The 20,966-nt window shown below is 40.4% G+C and overlaps 2 protein-coding genes across 5 annotated transcripts in view; one reads left to right on the top strand and one right to left on the bottom strand.

Annotated features, from left to right (window-relative positions):
* The window catches only part of ckap5 (cytoskeleton associated protein 5), a 38,841-nt gene extending 34,667 nt beyond the window's left edge, over positions 1-4,174 (bottom strand). For all 4 annotated transcript variants that reach the window (XM_038705310.1, XM_038705311.1, XM_038705312.1 and 1 more), the window contains exon 1: positions 4,054-4,174. The gene's annotated coding sequence lies outside the window, so the exon portion shown is untranslated. The remainder of the gene's footprint in view (positions 1-4,053) is intronic.
* A 1,493-nt stretch (positions 4,175-5,667) lies between these two features.
* Positions 5,668-19,458, top strand: cunh11orf49 (chromosome unknown C11orf49 homolog). Its single transcript, XM_038706347.1, has 9 exons — positions 5,668-5,889; positions 6,087-6,189; positions 6,884-7,014; positions 7,326-7,410; positions 9,526-9,611; positions 10,432-10,639; positions 12,934-13,043; positions 18,571-18,634; positions 18,887-19,458. Exons 1-9 carry the CDS (start codon positions 5,847-5,849, stop codon positions 19,053-19,055), a joined length of 999 nt encoding a protein of 332 aa, XP_038562275.1. The 5' UTR covers positions 5,668-5,846; the 3' UTR covers positions 19,056-19,458.
* The last annotated feature ends 1,508 nt before the right edge of the window (positions 19,459-20,966 follow it).

Below are 20,966 nucleotides of genomic sequence, written 5' to 3'. Positions count from 1 at the left end.
GTCTCAGTATACCAGGGAATTTAGAAATCCCGTCGGTATGACTCAAATTGTCAAAATACAGACACTCCTCTTTCTATTAAACTGAAATGGAGATGCTGTATTGAGCTGGTCTGTGTACGCCCTCAACGTAGGCGGGCAGTGCCGCGAGAAACTGCCTGACGTCATCTTGGGATAATTCTACAGGACAAGTAAACAGAAAAAGGCCTCTGCTCCTGTTTAATAGAGTACTTTGGGTTTAGTCCTGGGCCCAGTTGTTCAAAAAGTTAATCTGGATCAGAATGAAATCCCATGTTTTGCTATCCCCGATCACGTACCCCTCTTTACTTTTGTGCCAGTTTTTCAAAAGCAACATTAGATTGGATCGCCCTGCTCCAGATACTTTTCAGGATTACCAAGTCTGGATTTCTCTAAATGGGACTACATATCCTAACTCTGCTAATTATATAAAGCCCAATAGGTAGAACAGCCAGCGTGGGGTCACTTTTATTTGAAGAGACAGAAAATGTACAGTAAAAGAACAAACATTTCCTTTTATTTTCTATTTCTTTAAAACAGTCAGACCCCCCCCCCATCTGAAACACAAAAATCCCAAAGATAAAACAAATACTTATTCACAGAAACACTGGATATTTTGAGCATGTGTTGTCCAATAGTTCAAATAAAGATCATTCAGAGAGCAGCTTTGAGCTTTTAGGCGGCGATCTCAGAATGAGGGACTGACTGGACCTGCAATAAGCGATGCAATTGTTACAGACTACTTTTGAATGCCAGTGATAAGTGACTATTGAAAATAAATGCATTAATTTTGTTTGTTACTGACATCCGTTTGGGGGGGGATTATTTATTTTTTACTTTACTGAATGGCTTACAGGTAATGTCGACTTTATCACTGTAAAGTCGAAACAAATCAAGTGCAAAATATAGATACATTTTTATATTGGCTACTACATGATAAAATGTTGTATAAAATTTCAAGTTTTATGACATTTTGTTTCTGAAATCCACCCTGAATCCACCCTGAATCCACCCTTCTGTTAGGATCAGGATAAACCTGATTTTTTGGATCAAAGGGATCCCAATCCTACTAAAACGTTTTGAACTCCACAAACTGAAGGATTGGATTAGGCGATCTGATCAGTTTTCAGAATCCTTTATTTCTTCTGAACAACCCATTTTCAAGATTTGATCCAATCTGATAGCCGAACTCCGATCAGATTACTTTTGAACAACTGGGCCCTGATGATAAAGGGTTCTCATCAGGTGGGACGTCTCATCTCTCCTCTGTTCTCCTTCCTGTTACACAAAAAACGGTCTCAGCACGCCACCTTAAAAGGACACTTCACTTCCTAAAATGCACCTCGAGGAGCGAGGAGGCTTGCTGTGAGCGAGGATACACCGGTGTTTCCACAGCCATGACGTATTAAAGAGGCGACACACAGCTGGAATATACAAACCACGGCAAGAGCAGGACTCTGCAGGGTTCCTTTTGTATTCAGAAGTTGTATTCGTTTTTTAAAGATGATCAAATGTTCCGCTATTCACCTTTTGTGTAGCGCCCGAGGCTCTGTTCCAACTTCATCGCTAATGACATTTCACCTTGACATTACTGATGTTTTTATTGTTGAATACAGGCTAGTGATGGACTGATCGCAGTAGTCCACAGCTTGGGTTGACCGGGTCATAAAAATTTATTGACTGATTAACAGCAGGTGGGTGAAAAGTCTCCCAATTCATAGTTTTCAGTCACGTGACATGTGCGGTGACCTGGAGGGCAAAACAATGGACAAACATAGCGGCTCACACCGCGACTCCCCCTGTAGAGACGCCGCAAAAGCAATAAAATTTTATTTGGATCACCTTTCAACTTAAGAAAAAGAAAGATATGAACACAAACTGCAAGTGTTGGGCATATCTGATCCATATAACATTACAGCATCCTCTGCCGCATTTCTACCGTTACAAAACCGCCAGGTCCCTGTAGTTTTTAGTTTTGCTGCTTAAGTGTCCCACAACATTTGCTGTGACTTTACTGCGCATATGGAAACGTTTAACTGAGTGACAGCAGTCTCTCTAATCAAATCATACATCGGTACAACACACAATAAAGTGTACAGTGAGCGGAATTTCGTTGTTGCTGTCAAGGTCACTCATTTAAAATTTCTTTCATTCATTCTCTTCTATAAACCGCTGAAAGTCTGACCCAAACAGTTGATCTCCAGCGGTGTACTACACTGTACAGCCAAGTTGCACTTGTGTAGGAATGCGAAGTTCTAAAGTTGAGAAAATGTAGCTCCAGAGGAAATGGCTTTTTGGCAGCAAGGGAAAGTCGCTGAAAATATTCTATTCTTTTAATACATAACAGAGCTTTATTTCCCCCAACAGATGACACTTTGAAACAAGGAAAAGGTGGCTCCTCACAGAGCACGAGTAAACGCTGATCCTGCTGCAAGAGCCAATCACCTTGCCAAAAGACGTGAAGGGCTCTTCATGTCAGATGATGTTTCTACACTGAAATAAAATAAAACACCAAGTTCCGTTGACCGGCATGCTTGTTATTCCACTGCCAATTTCTTCAAACAGTGGCCTCGTGTAGCTTAACTGCTTGTGTCAATTGGTGAAGCAGTAATATGGAATAAAATGTTATATTTCAGTGTAATTACATGTTTTTAAACAATTTACATAATTAGCCATAAGCTATTCATCCATCCATTCATCGTCAACCGCTTATCCTGTGTACAGGGTCGCGGGTAAGTTATTCATAATATTGCAAAATGCATAAAAATTTTATTTAGAGATTCTCTTAATGAAAAGTGTAAACTATTCTGAGTAATGCTAATATTTCTCACACTTTGCATTTTCATGCACATTGAGGTTTAACTTTAGTAAAAAATAAAATTTTAAAAGTGCAAGTGTCATTTTAAAGACATGAAACCATCATAAATACAAAACGTACATTTTAACAATCCTGAAGCATGCTTTTAAAGCAAGTTTTTGAATTGCTCATCTAGCCAACCCCTACTCACGGACCCCTAGTTCAGAGAGGTTTACTGAACTGTAATAATCTGAATCAGCTTTATAGTGTACACATAAATCAATAAAATAGGACACATTTACATTAGATTGCAATAGTTTACCCAAAACCACATATGAAAACCTGCCACACAGCTATCACAAGAGTCATACGTCAATATATCACTCAGCTGTAACGTTAAGGCCATTTAGAAGTTGTGTTTCACATGCATGACATGAGAGAGGAAGCAGCAAACCGCCAGAATCTGACACAGTGTTACCTGCATACAAGAATGAACACACGAGGACTTTAAATATCACTGAATTAAGACAAACTAAAAACTTGAAATTTTGAGAAACCACACTAGGACAGCTGTGCACAGTCCCTGCACACCATACGTTCCTCTCAGTAACGTTAACAGTATGGTTATGTTACTCTGCGTGCATTCTCAAACTAACTTAACGTCAGACTGCACCCTGAAACACAGCCACTCATAATCAATTAACGTTAGGTCGGCAACCGTTTCCAAGCTGTAGTATCACCTAACGTTATCCATTTCATCGACTGTCCCCAGTGTTGTTTTCTGTTTGCTTAGGCGATGTGGTCAGCATCTTAACTAACTTAGCAGTGGTTAGTTGTTAGCTGGGCAGACTGATCGGCATTAACCAGCTAACTTAGCAACTACAGTAACAGTTGCTATGTTAGCACGTCAACCCGCTCATTCTGGTTAAAGCCGCTTCAGCAAAAATACAAGCAGCTCGCACTGACGACCAATATGTAGCTTGTTAGCATTTGTGCTATAAACGTATTAGGTCCTGTTCATATTTAAACCTTATTGTTTCATTACTAGCGGTCCGTAGCGTTAGCCGCCTTAGAAACAAGGCTACGAGCTAACCTTTCATCCGCGCCAACACAGACAGGCCTAACAACGCAGTTCTCAGCGACAGCTGCAGAAACACAACAACCTAGCCTGCTAGCCCAGGCCCAAATAACGTCACGAGTTTTAACTAAAATAAGAAAATAATTGTATGTCGTTAGAATACCTGTTTGCGTCTTTAGGAGACAATGCGATGCTGGCTGTCCAGTTAGATGGGGAGGATAATGGGATCACTACGGAGAAGCCAAGCTGAGCTTTATACAAGCGTTGCCAGTACCATCCAGGAGACGAAACACAACATCCGGTTCGAAAATAAAACTGGAGTTGAAGTTGTCTCTTAGTACAAATGATCGCGTAAACGAACATATTTAGAGTATTGATAAACATCTTTAGTAAGCTAAAATAGCAAAATACAGTTTTATTTATTTGTATATCTTTCTGTGCAATTGAGCCATGTTCCATCATAGACAGACATGTCTTATTTTAAAAAACAAATGAACACCAGTTTCCGGTCCTTTCGCTGCTGCTTATGTCCAACTTGTTGCAGCTTTTTGAAATGCCTCCAAGGGCGGGGAGACAGAGGAGGGGCGGAGACACATGGTGCAAGATTGAGTGCTCATTGAATAAAGTTATGTTATTCAGACTACATATACACATTGATAGTGCATGAAGAATCAAAATACGGACAAGGAAAGATCAGCACACGTCACAGAACGTTAGGTTCACGTCTCTTCCTCGATATAGCCAGGGCCTACAGAGAGGGCTCTCTCAAGGGCTCTGGTTACAGTAAGCGCGAGATAGATAGAGCGCGATGCCACACATATAGGACACCCTGAAAGCCTGGAACAATCTGATTCTCGCTCCTTCACATCGCGTCCTGTTACGAGGACGAGGTTTAAACATTTTACTCATTAGCGAAAGTTTAATGGTTTTCTTTGGCACTGATTGGTTGCATTTGAACTATGGCCCGCCCCAAGGTATGACATTCCTTTGCTGATTGGACGATCACGTATATCACATATCCCAGGAAAATGTTTGATTGGCTGCTCTGAAATTAATTCCTCCCCGTAACTATGAAAATATTTTCATTATTGGTCCATAGCATGTATTGACTTCACACCTAAGTGATATGACTGGCTTTAGATTATTCTTCTAATTCCATACATGCAACGTATTTGTAAGGTCTGTCATGTAGTCCAGACAGTAAAAAACTAAAATTGGGTTCTGAACTACTGACACATCTGGAGCCACTGTAAACACAGTGTTGAAAAGACCACCATATTCTGTAAAATCTGTTGGACAATTCTTAACTTAAATGTAGCAGCACACTCAAGTACAGAAAACCATTTTAGTTTTTTGAATGCCATTGTAAACAGGCTTACATTCCACGTTCTCTACCAACAACTCTAAATGGTGATTGCTCTCTATGCCGAGCAGGCATCGCCTACAAAACAGAATAAAGTGTGGCTTTGAGAGTACTGTAGTTCTTATCTTGCAAGCACAGACTCACAGACAGAGACATGAGATGTCACAGTTTTATTTAATTCTCTCTGAAGTCCAGAAACAACACAACTAAGCTTAAATGTAACAGACATGTTACTGAAATAGTAATAATAAGCCTAAAACACAAACACAGCATTTAAATGAAAAATAACACAAGCTAATGAACCTACAACTTAAGGTTATTATTTCCTAATTATAATGATGATTATTATTATGGAAAACAACAGAGGAACTATTCTATGTTGTGTTGTTCGGGGGATTTAATTAATGTAACTCACAACATCCGGCTGTTTCCCAGAAGCCAACAGTGCTATGGTAGCTAGCAACAGCCCACGGCTACAGAAATGAAATGAAATGATTAAGTGTAACATACGCAGCTAGACAGTTCTCCGAGTATAGCTACATAACCTTACGTTTTAAATGTATTAATGTTCGTTTCAACGAAGGACGCACACAATGAACCGTTTTAATTCCACCGCTCCCGTTGACGAATATCTCGGTAGGTTGTGTTAGCTGTGCAGTTTAGCTCTTTAGCTAACTCATATTTGTGCTCATTTTAATTATACAATCGTGAGATATCTATTCAGCGATCTGTCTCATTCAAAATCAGCGCATTGCCAATCACGTTCTTGAAACTGTCAGCTAACTGATACAGTTGTGTCTTTATATCCGTGCTTGTGTTAATTTTTGTTCCAGCGGACAGCAATGTGTTGTTTTACCTGAATGATGCCGTGACCCAGCTGCTGGAACATAAAGAGGAATACATCCAGTTTGGGGTGATACGCTACTTCGCTGAATAGTATGTTACACTCGACACACACACATGTACAGTTACAGGGAGGGATCTCCTGTAGGCCTGAACAGCTGACATGGGAAAACATTTTTAAATTACATACGTCATACGTCCACAAAGGTGAAATGGACAGAACATAATAAAACTGGAGATTCACTACAAATTAACATGTATTTGCATGTTGCAAAGCGCAAACCCCCCATAAACAGGTTGTCCAATGGTAGGTCTACAGTGTATAGCCATATTTATTCTATTACCATTGTCGTGGCTAGTTTCCAAACGTATCCCAAACCAGTGCTAATATATGCTAATGTGTAACAATATATGTTTGCACATCTGATCACACTTCTGTGGTCTTCTGAAATGTTCAAATAATGAAATAGATGATCAAATATACAGTTCATGCTTACTGTATATGTGTAAATGTGATGCAAAAAGCCAGTGATACACATTCATCTTTACCACTTTTGTTCTGAATGTACAGCATGTAGCTGATGTAATCTAAACAGTGGAACATCTCTACAAAACTAGATCAAATTTCTATTTCAGGACTGTCCATGCTAACTAAGATCATTGATGGAAGTAAATGCAATTTAGTGCATCTTGTGTATCATTTTTATCTAACTGATTACATGGATTTTGAGATAGAGTGGAGTTTCCTTCTTTTTTAATGTGTGTGTGTGTGTGTGTGTGTGTGTAGTTTCAGCAGTGTGAAGAACAGTAACCACATCCTCTTTAGAGAGTATAGCTATATCAGGGCCACTCCTCATAATAGAGTCTCCTTCATCAGAGTCTTCTGGAGATGCTTCAGACAGATCGGCAAGAGTGGAGGTGAGTGCGAGCCAGAAATAATCAGAATAGTACATTTTCTCTTTTGATGATGGTTACATGGTGAAAGTAATTGAATAAATGCACTTTCACCTTTGTATAAGGCTAGGTATGTATTATAACATAAGACTCGTATCGGAAGTCCTGAACTGACTTTTTAAGTGAATTAATAATAGGAATACACAGTAGTGTACTGTCATCAGTTGCCAAATATGTATTAATTGACTTGCAAACCCCACCATTGCTTTGAAATCAGTGGTTCATTGATGTGTATTCTGTAACTAAAGTTAGTTTTATGGCTTGTTGTACTCCAGACTTACTGTCCGTGCTGGAGTTCCGGTCTCTACTGCAGTTATTGTGTCCAGACTTCCCCGTGGAGTTGGTGCAGAATGCAGCCAGGTCAGTATACTGCCATACCACAGACAACACACTACACCCTTCCCCTTTTTTATTATTCACATTTCCCAATATAAACAGTCTACATCAGGGGTTTTCATAGTCTGAGACTGCGGACCTCCCCTCAGACAAAGTTTGGGAAACGCCCTCCCTCCTCTCTTCCAAAGCTTTAACCGTGAGTTTAACTGGTCTTTTACCAAGTTCATTCTCCATTTCGCTTTGATTGACAGGTGCATTTAAATCCACGTTACTCATTTTGATAATGATTTAGGCAAGCTACCGAAAGCTTTATTTTAGAATTGAAGCATGATTTACCTGTATCCTAATTGTGAGAAGTCCAATCTATTTCACGCAGCTTAAAACAATTCCAAAACAATCCAACGGTTATTCTTTGGTGTTGCTTTAGCCTACTTTCATTTCGTGTCCAGTTTCTCTTGTCGGCATTCACTGAGTGGAATCAGCTGGAGCGCTGTGCTTCTGCCTTCCCAACATCGGCGTGATCCGTCCATTGAAGCAGAGTAATGATGCAAAAAATCAGGTCTGCCACGGCATGCAGTTAACACTTTATGTTGTGCAGAATAAAATTACTTACAAAACACTGCTGCTTGCATAATGACGTAAACGGAGCTCGTACATATGCAAAAAACAGTAAACATGATGCTAACGGAAGGACATGACAAAATCCATCACCAAGATACACACATGCATGGTTGAAAAATTGTGTGGCTTCCCCAGATCGTAATTCCCTCTCGCTTTTCACCTGTGACTTCCTCATATAGCCACTGTTAACACTCTGATTCCCTGCCCATGCCCCCTGGTGTGCAGGTGGAAGAGCGTCAACCCCTATACAACTTACCACTAACACACAACATATAGCACACACCGAAATTGGCTACAACAACCACTTTATTATCATGTCCCAGTTCTCATTATTGACCTGTATTACATAAAAAAAAAAAAAAGATAATATTGGAACCAATTCCTCCAGCTGCTGTGGAAAGATGATGACCCAGTCTTCCCTGCTGTGTGAGGTGTTCTAAAATATCTTCCCTATAGCTTCCATTTAAATTCTCTCCAGCTTTTAAAGCAAGTTTCTTGATGTGATTCATAACAGATGTCGGCACAGAGATTTTGTTTCCAAATTGTGCCTCCCACTTTTGTTTCTTGTAAAAGTAGTCATGTGATTCCATTGAATTGAGAAACTTTTATTGGTTTCCCCATGTTTGTTCAGTAATGGTCTAATTTGTAGATACCTAAAGAAATCAGTGGCCAAACTCCTCCTCCTCCTTCTAGGTGCTGTGTATAGATATTTTGCCCATTCAGGTGTGGATTTAATTGTTGTTGCTTTCTGTATTTCTCTGTAGATGTGCACAGTGTTTTTGTCCATATATTTGCCTTGCGTGATCTTAAGGGTGTAATTGAGAATGGTATTTGTCCAATTTGATGTCACAGTGTCCAAGATATCAAGCGTTTCAACATAAAGAATATTGATTTTAGTATCGGAAAAGGGAGCAGTTGGAATATTTAGAGCAATACTTGCTGTCTGGGACATCGCACAGTTCATGCCTGTACTTTTATCTAATATGATGCTTGTGATATGCTGGCTTTACCTGTGTTACCGTTTCCTGATTTTTGTTCTGAAACGTATTTGGTTTCTTAAACTAATTTAGCCTGGCTCGTAGCTGCTAATCCCCACACGTAGTTTTAGCAGTCCAGTGCTGGACAGAGACACATAGCTGATAACCAGTGGTCCGGCCGCTCTGCTGATGAAGAATGGTAGAGAGGCTTTGCGCTGGCTCTCATGCTGTAAAAAGGAACTTTAGCAGAGAAGCGAGCATTGAATAGGTTGAAAGTTAGTTGGGCTCAAAGATTACGTTAAGTGTAACATTTTTATTTACATTCATAACTCACTACTTGGAATACAGAAACAGTGCGTGTCTGTTGCAGTGTTGTAAAAATGTAATATTATTTCTTGGTCATGGTGTGCAGAATCTTCTCCCTCTGACCTTCACATTTATCAGGCAATATTTTTACATTTGTTTTCATGTTGCATACATCACCACTGGGCTGATCTGGTTGACAGTAGACTGATCATGTGTTTCTCTTACTCTCCTATAGAATTGCTCTGATGGACGACGCCATAGATTGTCTGATGTCTTTTTCCGATTTTCTTTATGCCTTCCAGCTGCAGTTCTACTACCAAGGTACAATAGAAACTACTGTTTCTGTGTCAGCGATAAGCATTAGTTTCCTATTATTTCTCAAAACGAAGAAGATATACTTTATTAATCCCACAAGGGGAAATATTGTTGGTAATATACACACAAGTTTGAAACACACACAGACAGGACCCATATCAGTAACACTCGGGGAGATGTCAGAGTGAGGGGGCTGCCACTCACAGTTCAGTTAGGGGTTCAGGGGCTTGCTCAAGGCCACCTTCGGTAGTGCCCAGAAGGTGAACTGGCACCTCCCCAGCTACCAGTCCACACTTCGCAACTCTGCAACTGGTCTGAGCTGGATTCAAACCGCCGACCCTCCAGTTCCCAGCCTAATCCTACTGCCGCCCCGATTGAACCAAGTTTTAAAGAGTAACTTTAAAGGGACAATTTGATGCTCTCTAGTTGGATTCCTATACCAATATTTTGAGTGGAGGCTGTTAGAAACTGATATGTTCTGCTTATGTTTAATAAGACCGAACTTTCAATATGGACTGATTGAATATTTAGTCATTATGGGGTAAAACTATCTGATTGTTGATTCAAATTGTTTTAGGATGAGAAGCTTTGCTCACCTTAGGACAGAGAGAAAATGTGACTCTGTTTAGGAAACGTCTTGTAAACCATACTGGAATGATCTCTGTGGTCAGATATCTGATATGAAAATAATTACTAACTAGCAGTAGTGAGGGGGGAATCATTATATCCGAAGTGGACCCCATGGAGTTAAATTTAATTTTGGATGAACGATAAGGTTAGCAGTCAAAACCCATTTCCAGCTACTCTTTGTCCCCTGTTTCTGTAGAGTTCCTGGACAGCGTGCTGGTGATCTACCACGATCTGTTATCAGGGAAGAGTCCTAACACTGTGATCGTCCCCACGTCCACCTCCATTGAGCAGCTCCCCTCTGTGACTGCAGAGGAGAACGACAAGGAGGAGCAGCAGCAGGACGGGGTGGAGCCGTCCACCCTGGCTCAGTGTATAGACGCCCTCTGTGACAGGTTCAAACACAGGTGAAACACATAAACCATACGGCCCTCACTCACTGGGATCAGACACCCAGTCTAGAAACCTGCTCTTTACAAGAAACCACATAACTGCCAGAAAATGGAAGTCGAGAGAGACAATGTACAATATATGGCAACAACACACTCTCTAAATAATAAATTAATAATTATCAGAATTTCAGTAAACATAATGTAGACTTGTATAGTAAATTACTATTAATTCTAATATATCAGAAGGTGTTAAAACTCATTCTCTGATCTACAATTCTTAGAACAAGTATATTTTTATAAAAAAGTTTTACAAATGAAATAAATTATTTTCTACATGTTTACTAAAGTCATGTATTCGGCCCTAAATACAAAAAATCTTATCTGTATGTACAGTTTAGCTTTATTTGCTACTGTCACGGTCGTGCTCGTCTCACGCACACGTTGAATTGACTTGAATTTTCTGTAGCCTACGCGACGCACAGCACAAAAAGAAGATGGATGAGAGACTGATCCTCGCCGTGATTTCCCTGAAATGTAGTTGTTCTCTGAACAGTTACCAGGACATTAACAGGAGGGTGTTTGTATGACTAGATTGATCAGCTATATGAATAATATATATATAATAATATAGCCTATCAACTAACGTTACTTATAGTTTTACTTTAAGTTAGGCTAAGTAGGAATACAGTAGCGCACAGAACCCGTTGCCATGGTTACTATAGAGCACCTTCTGATTACTCGCGGAGCGCTTGTCTCCGTGTCTGTTGACATGAGAAGCGCAGAGCGACTACTTGTTACTGGGTGTATTGGCCCTTTAAATGTATTTCAACAGGTTGAAAGGACTGGGTGAGCTATAATCAGCCGTAACTCAAATGTAACGCTCATGACTAAAATCAATTTATTTTGAGAAACTCATAGTCACAAGTAGTGAGGTAGAATCGTTCTTTTGGCAAGTGTAAAACTGAATTGGCGCTGTGTTGGCCATTTAAATGTATTGCAACTTGTAATAAGGACTGATTGAGCAATACCCTGTCTTTTTGGCAAGTGCAATACTACAAACTCCATATTTCAACTGGTAAAAACGTGGATTGGTTGGCACAGAGCAACTGGCATATTGTTAATGGCTGCCCCCCCCCCCTTCACTTGACTCGCACTCCGAGAGAGAATGGGGGAGACAGGAGAAGGTCAGGCTGCCTGGGAGCAGGAGGATATGTCAGCAATGTCTTCATAATAACATTTAGCTATCTAAACTATAAATAATCAAGCTGTAAAACGGCATTCAGAAAAAACCACACTGCAATCTGTAAATTCTGCAGTGGAACCTTACGGAGACGGCTGGCAACAGGTTACTAAGTTTTATTGCTACTTAGAAAAACTGCTTAAAGAAAGGTAAGCTATGTGTACGTGACGTTAGCAGAGTTATCAAGCTTATTTATGTATACACTCTCAAGGCACTAGTTTCAGTTGCTGTTCCTGGTTCCTTGTCGGTTATTTGCCACCAGCCAGGTGCACCAGCTACCTAATGTAGTTAACATATTGCGTAAAGTAGCAAATGCAGATAGTTTATTAGAGACTGAGGACTGGGCATGTGGTGACAACGTGCCTTTAAATTTGAAAGAAATAACAATTTGACATTTATCGTGTTAATTATCTACTTCGAATGATATGGCGTTATTTATCGTGATAACATGTTTGGCCATATCGCCCAGCTCTGTTGTTAAGGGGATGGTAAACATGGGAAAGGAGTGTTAAATAACGATGTTTAAATTGATTTCAGCTCTTAGTGTTTGTATGTGGGTGTTTTTAATGGGAATGTGGATTTTTCAGATCTATTTGAGAAGCACCTATGATCTCGTTCCACATTTTATTGTGTGTCATGTAATGTGGGGAACTGGTCTTGGTCTTGACTCGGTTTCAGCCCCTAAAAGTCTTGGACTTGTCTCGGTCTCGATAAACTCTGGTGTTGACTTGGTCTTGGTTTGGGCGGTCTTGACTACAAGTGTACAAATGTACTGTACAGTATGCTACCAAAGGTTCCATAAATCCACCTGTGTGTCTGCTGTGTACAGTGGTGATGAGATGACTAGAAGTTTAGTGAGGATGAATAAAATTTAATTAAATGTTATGATGATAATGAGAATTATTTTAATATGAAAAGAAATTTCCTCTGGGGTGCTAGTGGCTATCTGGATTAGGACACTAAAATGTCAAGCAGTGGCCCTGATCTGAGTATGCAGCAGCTGAACACAAACAGGAGTAGTGTTGTGTGTGTATTTTAGCTGACTTGAGCTTTTTGTGTCTGTGTGCAGTCATCCCCCCAGGTCCTGTATGAGGGAAGCACTGGAACAGACGGACAAAGTCTCTTACTACAGCTTCCTAATGAGCCTGGCTAAACATGAGACAGTCAACCAAACTATTGGTAAGTTTAACATTAAAAATTACCCTACTGCTGCTAATACTACTAATGCAACTACTACTGCTACCACATACAAAATGTTGTTAAAATTAGATATGTTCTCATATTTGCAATAATTCTCTGTAGATAAGATGGCAGATTGAAAGGATGTGCATGTGTGAGCACTGCACTAGAGCCTGTCTGTCTAAAGTCATACTGAACTTTTTATTTGATTTATTTTTGTTTATTTGACAGGGATAATGCACAATATATGTATTGTACCAAACATAGCTAAATAGTCATTCTCAACTGCAGTCCCTGGGCAGGGGCCAGTAGTGCGCAGGTTATTACGATAAAAGATAAATAATAAATCCAAACCTTGGCTTTAATAAATCAAACCACATGTACCAAACTAAGACTCAAATTAACAAACTCTCCCAAAACAATAATAACCCCCCATATAAAACATAACATCAGGAATCCCTGTGCAAAAATATACCACCCATCAGTACAAGATATTAACCAAGCAAGCACTGCCATTACTGGCCACATTCAATGCCTCACAGCTCAATGCCTGATTGTCCTTAACCAGTATTTTCACACTACCTTTAAAATATTTACAAGTACTACATTCTATGACACTCAGTGGTCATTTAATGACATTAGAATGTGTTGAAAAGAACATGTAATATACAAAACAAAAGATTTGAAACTGAACTGAGCATTAATCCTACAGAGCTTTAAGAGTATGTTTTTTGAAATGCTCGCTTGAACAGTCTTACTGTGTGCTAAACAATGGCAGGTGAATTCACAATGGAAAAGAGATTCATAGCAATTGAGGACAGCAAAAAAGAAGTCTCCTCCAATCTCCAAAGAATAGAAAAGAAAATTGACACTGCTATGACAGCACAGATGTTGAGATGCAACAAAGACTGAGTAAAGCCAAAGTGCGCAGAAACTCGTATGTAGGAGATACTAGGAGAATAATATGGCCTTCCTAAAAACGTAAGTAGACTACAGGTGCATCTCAGAAAAATATAATATCGTTGAAAAGTTAATTAGCTGACAGGAGTGGCCCCCGGCGTGGTCTTCTGCTGCTGTAGCCCATCTGCTTCAAGGTTCGATGTGTTGTCCGTTCAGAGATGGTGTTCTGCATACTTTGGTTGTAACGAGTGGTTATTTGAGTTACTGTTGCGTTTCTGTCATCTCAAACCAGTCTGCCCATTATCCTCTGACCTCGGTCATCAACGAAACATTTTCGTCCACACAACTGCCACTCACAGGATATTTTCTTTTTTTCAGACCATTCTCTGTAAACCCTAGAGATGGTTGTGCGTGAAAATCCCAGTAGATCAGCAGTTTCTGAAATACTCAGACCAGCCCGTCTGGCACCAACAACCATGCCACATTCAAAGTCACTTACATCTCCTTTCTTCCCCAGTTAATGCCATTGACCAGTGACAATGGGAAAGATCTGGACTTTGTCCCCGGGCACTGCATAGTGGCACTCCCTTGAGAGATGAGTTAAATGCAGAGAATCAATTTCCTAATTGACTCGCAAACTGATTCGCAAGGCCAGTGACACTGGGGGGGTGAAGCTGGACACTCTTGTCGGTGGTGTCAGAGAAGAGGATTCTGTCTAAGCTACATGTTATCTTGGACAAGGTCTTCCACCCACTCCATGATGTGCTGCTTACGCACAGGGGCACTTTCAGTGCAAGACTCATCCCCCCAAACTCTATAATCCTCCCTTTAAGTGGTTGACACACGGGGGGCCCTTAGTTAGTTATTAAACTGGACCTTATTATCTGTTTATGTGCGATATTATCTGTTTTAATGATTAATGTGCGATAATCTCTGCTGCTATTCTGCTGCTATTTATTCACTAGTACTGTTCTACCATAACAATTCTTTTAAACCGTAACTATTCTTTAATAATGTAAATATTATACATACCTACACTCCTTTTATATTTTTCTTTAAGAGCATAATTATAAAATATATATTTATGTATTTGATGCAGTGGTTAGCACTGTCGCCTCACAGCAAGAAGGTCGTGGGCTCGAACCCCGGTCGTCCCAGGCCTTTCTGTGTGGAGTTTGCATGTTCTCCCCGCATCTGCGTGGGTTCTCTCCGGGGGGTCCGGCTTGCTCCCACCATCCAAAGACATGCAGCCTAGGTTGATTGGTGACTGTGATTGTGAGCGGTTGTTGTTGTCGTCTATGTGTGGCCCTGCGATGGTTTGGCGACCTGTCCAGGGTGTACCCCGCCTTTCGCCCGATGGCAGCTGGGCTTGGCTCCAGCCCCCCGCGACCCTGTACACAGGATAAGCGGTTGACGATGGATGGATGGATATTTATGTATTCTTTATTCTACCTACTTTCTATTATTATTTTTAATCCTTATGCCTTGATAAGTGTGCAACTGTGACAAAAGAATTTTTCGGTCTTGGTCACACAAGGGCCTCCAGTCCATTAATGGCATGTACTCTAAAGGTGTCTTTACCTCGTTTGCGGACTTATCAGTGAAATTAAACTTGCCAAATACTCCTCTATTCCACTTCTTTCAAATTTGGCTTTTTGTACAAAATCGATTCCCCCACTTTCCTAACCGCCCCCCAGATTCTGTAATAGAATCCATCTTGACACTTGACACCAACAAAAAGGGGCTCTTCTCAGTTATGTATAATCTCATTTTTAAAATAAACCCAGCATGTTTGGATTCTCTAATGGCTGTCTGGGACCAGGACCTCAGGATTACCATGTCAGACGAGCAATGAAGACGCATACTAGACCTTGTACATAACTCGTCGATATGTGCCTGGCACAACCTGCTGCAATGTAAGATTTTGAACAGAGCCCACTTCACTAATACAAAATTAGCTAAGATTTTTCCAGACAGAAGTGATTTAATGATGTAAACTATCACCTGACTATGTGCACATTTTCTGGTCATGTCCCCAATTACGTACATTTTGGTAATCACTGGGCTGTGCGATAAGACTAATCTCATATAGGTCATTTCATATCCCAATAATGATGCATATCCTGATATAGAACATTTTTTGTAAATTGAATTAACTATTATGAACTCGTGATTTTTCTTTGCATCATAAAAGTGGGATAAGCTATTCCGGAGAAATCCAACACCAGGACAAATACCATGATACAGAGTGAACAACGACACAGCAAGTACTGTAACTAATGTTAGCTAGGCTGTGGGTTTGCAAACTGTTGCTACTAGCTGCTGCAAAGTAAATGTGAGAGGACGAGACAGTCCCAGAGCAGCACAGCAGCTCCAGACAGCGATACAGCTCTCCTGCTGCTAAAACAACAGCACGTCTTGGTGAACTAGAAAGTAAGCTGAATGTCCGTGGGCAGGTCATTTAACGTTACCTGACAGGGTTACCTTTCGGTATCTAAACCCAACCAAACTGCAATGGCTTCACATCGTCAACAAAGCCTCTCGTGCTTAACTTGCCATTTGGGTTTAATGCATTAATCTGGTGCACTTTGAAAGCAAAATAAATAGGCAAGATCTATGAGGAACTTTGCACTATTTTTTTTAACAATTTTGTGCTCTAGTAAACAATTTGATGACACAGCAAAAAAGCCAACGTATTTATTTAATGGTTTTACAGCATCCCTAAATAAAGGAATAATAAGTAAGTAATTTCCCTAAAATTTATTGTCTTTTTAACTTTTAATGGACAAATTTAACGTGTTTTATACTTCCTGTGAATATAATCCAATTAATGTTATTTCCATACTGTATATACGTTGTGTTAACACCTTATTTTGAAAACTGGACGTTGTCACATGTGTATCCGTTAGCAATGTTATTGTTGTTATAAAAAGTGTAAAAATATTTTCGCTTCATTTTGAAACTATGACGGAACAAATTAGACTGTTAAGTTAGACTAATTAAGTTAATTAATGGAAAACACTGCAAATATCCAACATAAAACTAACTTCACAGCGGTGCAAAGCGTTGTCCCCTCATAAAGTGTTGAATTTGCGACACAGTGAAATAAAGGATAGAGCATCATTTTAAACAATAGACGTTTTGCTATCGTCAAACTATATATATTGCCGATGTCTATGAAGATTCTCAGTCATCCAGGTCATAGTTATCCAACGAGGGTTAAAATGAAGGGCAACTGGACTTGGTTGAAGCTACTGGAAGACGTTTCGTCCCTCATCCAAAGGACTTCTTCAGTTCTGACTGACTGGCAGGGAAACTCAGCTATTTAACCTCAGTGGGGTCGTTGGCCCGGGTCATCGATACCGCTGGTTCGTTAGTGTTCCTGGTTGCTGTGACGACAGTCGTTACAGTCGTTAAGACTACCGGTGGCCAAGACTGAACGACCATCGTTGGTATCTTCACCTGAGGCCAATAGGTTACGTTTGTTGAGTTTCCTGGGAAGTGATGAAAGGACAGCATTGTAAGTGGGGGATAAGTGGTGGCGTAGACCCCCTCCCCTGTTCAATGACGGCTTCTCCACCCTGGTGTAGATGCTTCCTTGACGCCTCTTTCAAACCATCCATCTTCTCTGTCTAAAATGTTCTTGGGTTTAAACCAGACCAGCATCTGTCTTAGTGTGTTCTTGGGTTTAAACCCAAGAACACACTAAGACAGATGCTGGTCCACCCCAAAGACCGCACACCCAAACACAAGAAAAGCAATCTAGTGTATGCGGTCCAATGCAGTGAGGAATGCACAGACCTGTATATTGGGGAGACTAAACAACCACTACACAAACGCATGGCTCAACACAGAAGGGCCAACTCCTCAGGTCAAGACTCTGCAGTCTACTTACATCTGAAGGACAGAGGACACTCGTTTGAGGACCACCAGGTGCACATTTTAGACAGAGAAGATGGATGGTTTGAAAGAGGTGTCAAGGAAGCATCTACACCAGGGTCGAGAAGCCGTCATTGAACAGGGGAGGGGGTCTACGCCACCACTTATCCCCCACTTACAATGCTGTCCTTTCATCACTTCCCAGGAAACTCAACAAACGTAACCTATTGGCCTCAGGTGAAGATACCAACGATGGTCGTTCAGTCTTGGCCACAGGTAGTCCTAACGACTGTAACGACTGTCGCCACAGCAACAAGGAACACTAACGAACCAGCGGTATCGATGACCCGGGCCAACGACCCCACTGAGGTTAAATAGCTGAGTTTCCCTGCCAGTCAGTCAGAACTGAAGAAGTCCTTTGGATGAGGGACGAAACGTCTTCCAGTATCTTCAACCAAGTCCAGTTGCCCTTCATTTTAACCCTCGTTGGATATATATATCGCCATATTGCACAGCCCTAATAATCACAGAACATCTAGACCATTCATACCATTTTAACAGTAATTGTTTTTCTTTGCAAAACCAATGAAGAGATTTGAAAGAAAAAATCGAGTGGGGGTAAAATACATAAGGATGTACGCAAATGTCTCCATAATTCCCGCGCCACACCACCTCTATGAGCAGCTTGTGTGCATTATGGAACCTCTTGAACCAACCTGAATCTTCTCTTTCTTCCCTCTGTCTGCAGGAGCATTACCCAGCAAGGCAGACTTGCTCATTGACCCAGAGATGGACCAGGAACTGGACAAACTGTAAGAGCACACGCACACACCTGTATCAACAGGCACATACATACAAACTGTACTGTACTGTACAGGGTGACTGGGATCACAACAGCCCAATAGATTTTAACATGCTTTTATTTTTCTTTCCTTTTGTTGTGCTGTTCTCATTTCACTGCCCTCCTCTCTATTATTTACTTTTTGTCTTCTCTGTTTTCAATGGCTTCTTTTCTAACATCTCTTCTTCTCCCTAAATGTATTTTCATGTCCTGTGCTGTCCAGAATCGCTCAGATCTCAGTGAGTCCTAGCAGCAACAGCAGTGGCAGTGCAGTGGGGGGGCTGAAGGAGGTGCAGAGGAAGGCCTCCCCGAGGAGGAACATCCACCACAGGAGGAAGATGGAGGTGGAAAGCGACGGCTCCACGGAAGAGACTGACTCCTCTGAAAACTGACCTCTGCTGTGTGGTCATGATGGTGTGCAAGTCCCGTGTCTGCACATGGTCATGTGACATGCGGCTACACTGCAGTGTGTTTTGAACTTTACTGTGATCTCTCCAAACAATGTTTGTGTTCCCATCAGTATTGGTTGGCAGTAATCTTTTTTCTGTAGCTGGTAATAAATATATAACTGAGTTTAGTATCAGCAATAACACTCAATTAGTATTATATAGTAGAGTTAATACTCAATACAATCTTCCCTGTAATTCTGTTGTCATGTTGGAGAGGCAACTGAACAACATGAAATGCCAAAACTCCCCAAAACTTAACTAATAAAGTTGTTGTAGGAACTGTAAAATTGTGGCTACAGATTTCATTGGTGGTTTAACAGAGACAGGAATAAAAGATAGGAACCTGCCGGGTTTGATGTGGAATGATTGTAAATGCTTGATGAGTAGCAAACCAACCTTACTTATAGCTTACCAAGTTTCCTGAAGAAAGTAAAAAGTATGATAAAACGTCCAGCATTGATCGCAGCGGCAGGCAAATGTTCTCAGTTTCTCAGTCTGTTGTGTTGAGCAAGTTGAAGAACAGGCACTCTGAACACAATGACAGGAAGTTTTAAAGGAATAATTCCTGCCTGGTCACAATTTGCACAGTGAACAGCTCAAGCATCAACTGTATTTATAGTGCTAATTTATTTATTTAAGTTTAGTATTTGTCAAATGCACAGCATATACAGTGAAGCATGAGTCTTTGGTAATGAAATTCTTTCATATTAGAACATGTTTCTTTCCTCAGATCATGAGGATGATGACTTTTCTCCAGACTGTGTAATCTGCACATTTTAATACTCATATTACATTTATTTACAATTGTATATCTTTGAGATTTTAGCCTTTATATTTGTTTTCTAATCCTTATTTTTGTACTGCTCACATCTTCTAGAGTATGCCACTTCTGCATTTCACTGCACACATTTAAAATATGAGTATGTGACAAATAAACATTTGAATCTTTGAAAAACAAAAAACTAGGGTTCTTACAACTGCCAAAGTTTAGTCTTCCAACATATCCATACAAAGCAGTAGGCCTGAAAGTAGCAAACTTTAAATCATAAAAATGTAGGAAACTGACTACCTTCTATAAAGAAAGGTCATTTGGTCCAAACTAAGAACATGTATTCTAAGTGCAGTTGTAAACATGATTTATTGACAAGAACCAACATCATCACCATCAGTCTGTGCATCTTCTGTGCGTCTCCGTTTTACAACATTGATATCATGCGGTGTTACACCCAGGTTTTGGTCAAACCAACAGCATACAATAATAAGTCCTATACAAACATACATACAGTCTCTATACAGGATACACCTATATTGATTTGAGTCATGTACAGTAGATCCCCATGGTGTCAAAATCACAAAAGAAATACATAGAAAGGACACTTTCTGGTGGATCAGAGCCACTTCCTGTGGCAGACCTCAGATGACAAGAATGGAAAAGAACATGTGGACATTACGCTCCATGAGGAGTTCTCCTCTCTTCCACGTTGCCACTGACATTCACTTTAATGTACCCCTGTATGAATATCAAACAGAGACTTGAACTTGTTTTGCAATCCATCATAGTGAACTAATCGTCTCTATATTTTGCCAGTGTAAATTGTTGAGGGAATTGTTTTGAAACTGCTCTGAAATTAATGGAGGATGATGGCTGTCTGGAAGGCAAGAAATGGTATTTTTAGTCAGTAAAAGGTTTGCCCTGTGTAAAGGGTGATACAGGTTTTGGAGACTAATACCACTATTTTCAGACAGAAGCTACGTGCTTTTTATAGATAGATATTCAGTACCTTTAACCATTTTCATGTGAAAATGTGAACATATTAAGCATTTTATGCTCCGTGGCTACGAAAGCAGCGAGAT

This window comes from Micropterus salmoides, unplaced genomic scaffold, assembly GCF_014851395.1.
Source record: "Micropterus salmoides isolate LMB-PRFRI ecotype aquatic unplaced genomic scaffold, ASM1485139v1 Ms_hic_scaffold_8, whole genome shotgun sequence".
Classification (NCBI taxonomy): Eukaryota; Metazoa; Chordata; class Actinopteri; order Centrarchiformes; family Centrarchidae; genus Micropterus; species Micropterus salmoides.
Note: the sequence above shows the minus strand (reverse complement) of the source record. Positions and strands in the feature narration are given on the sequence as shown.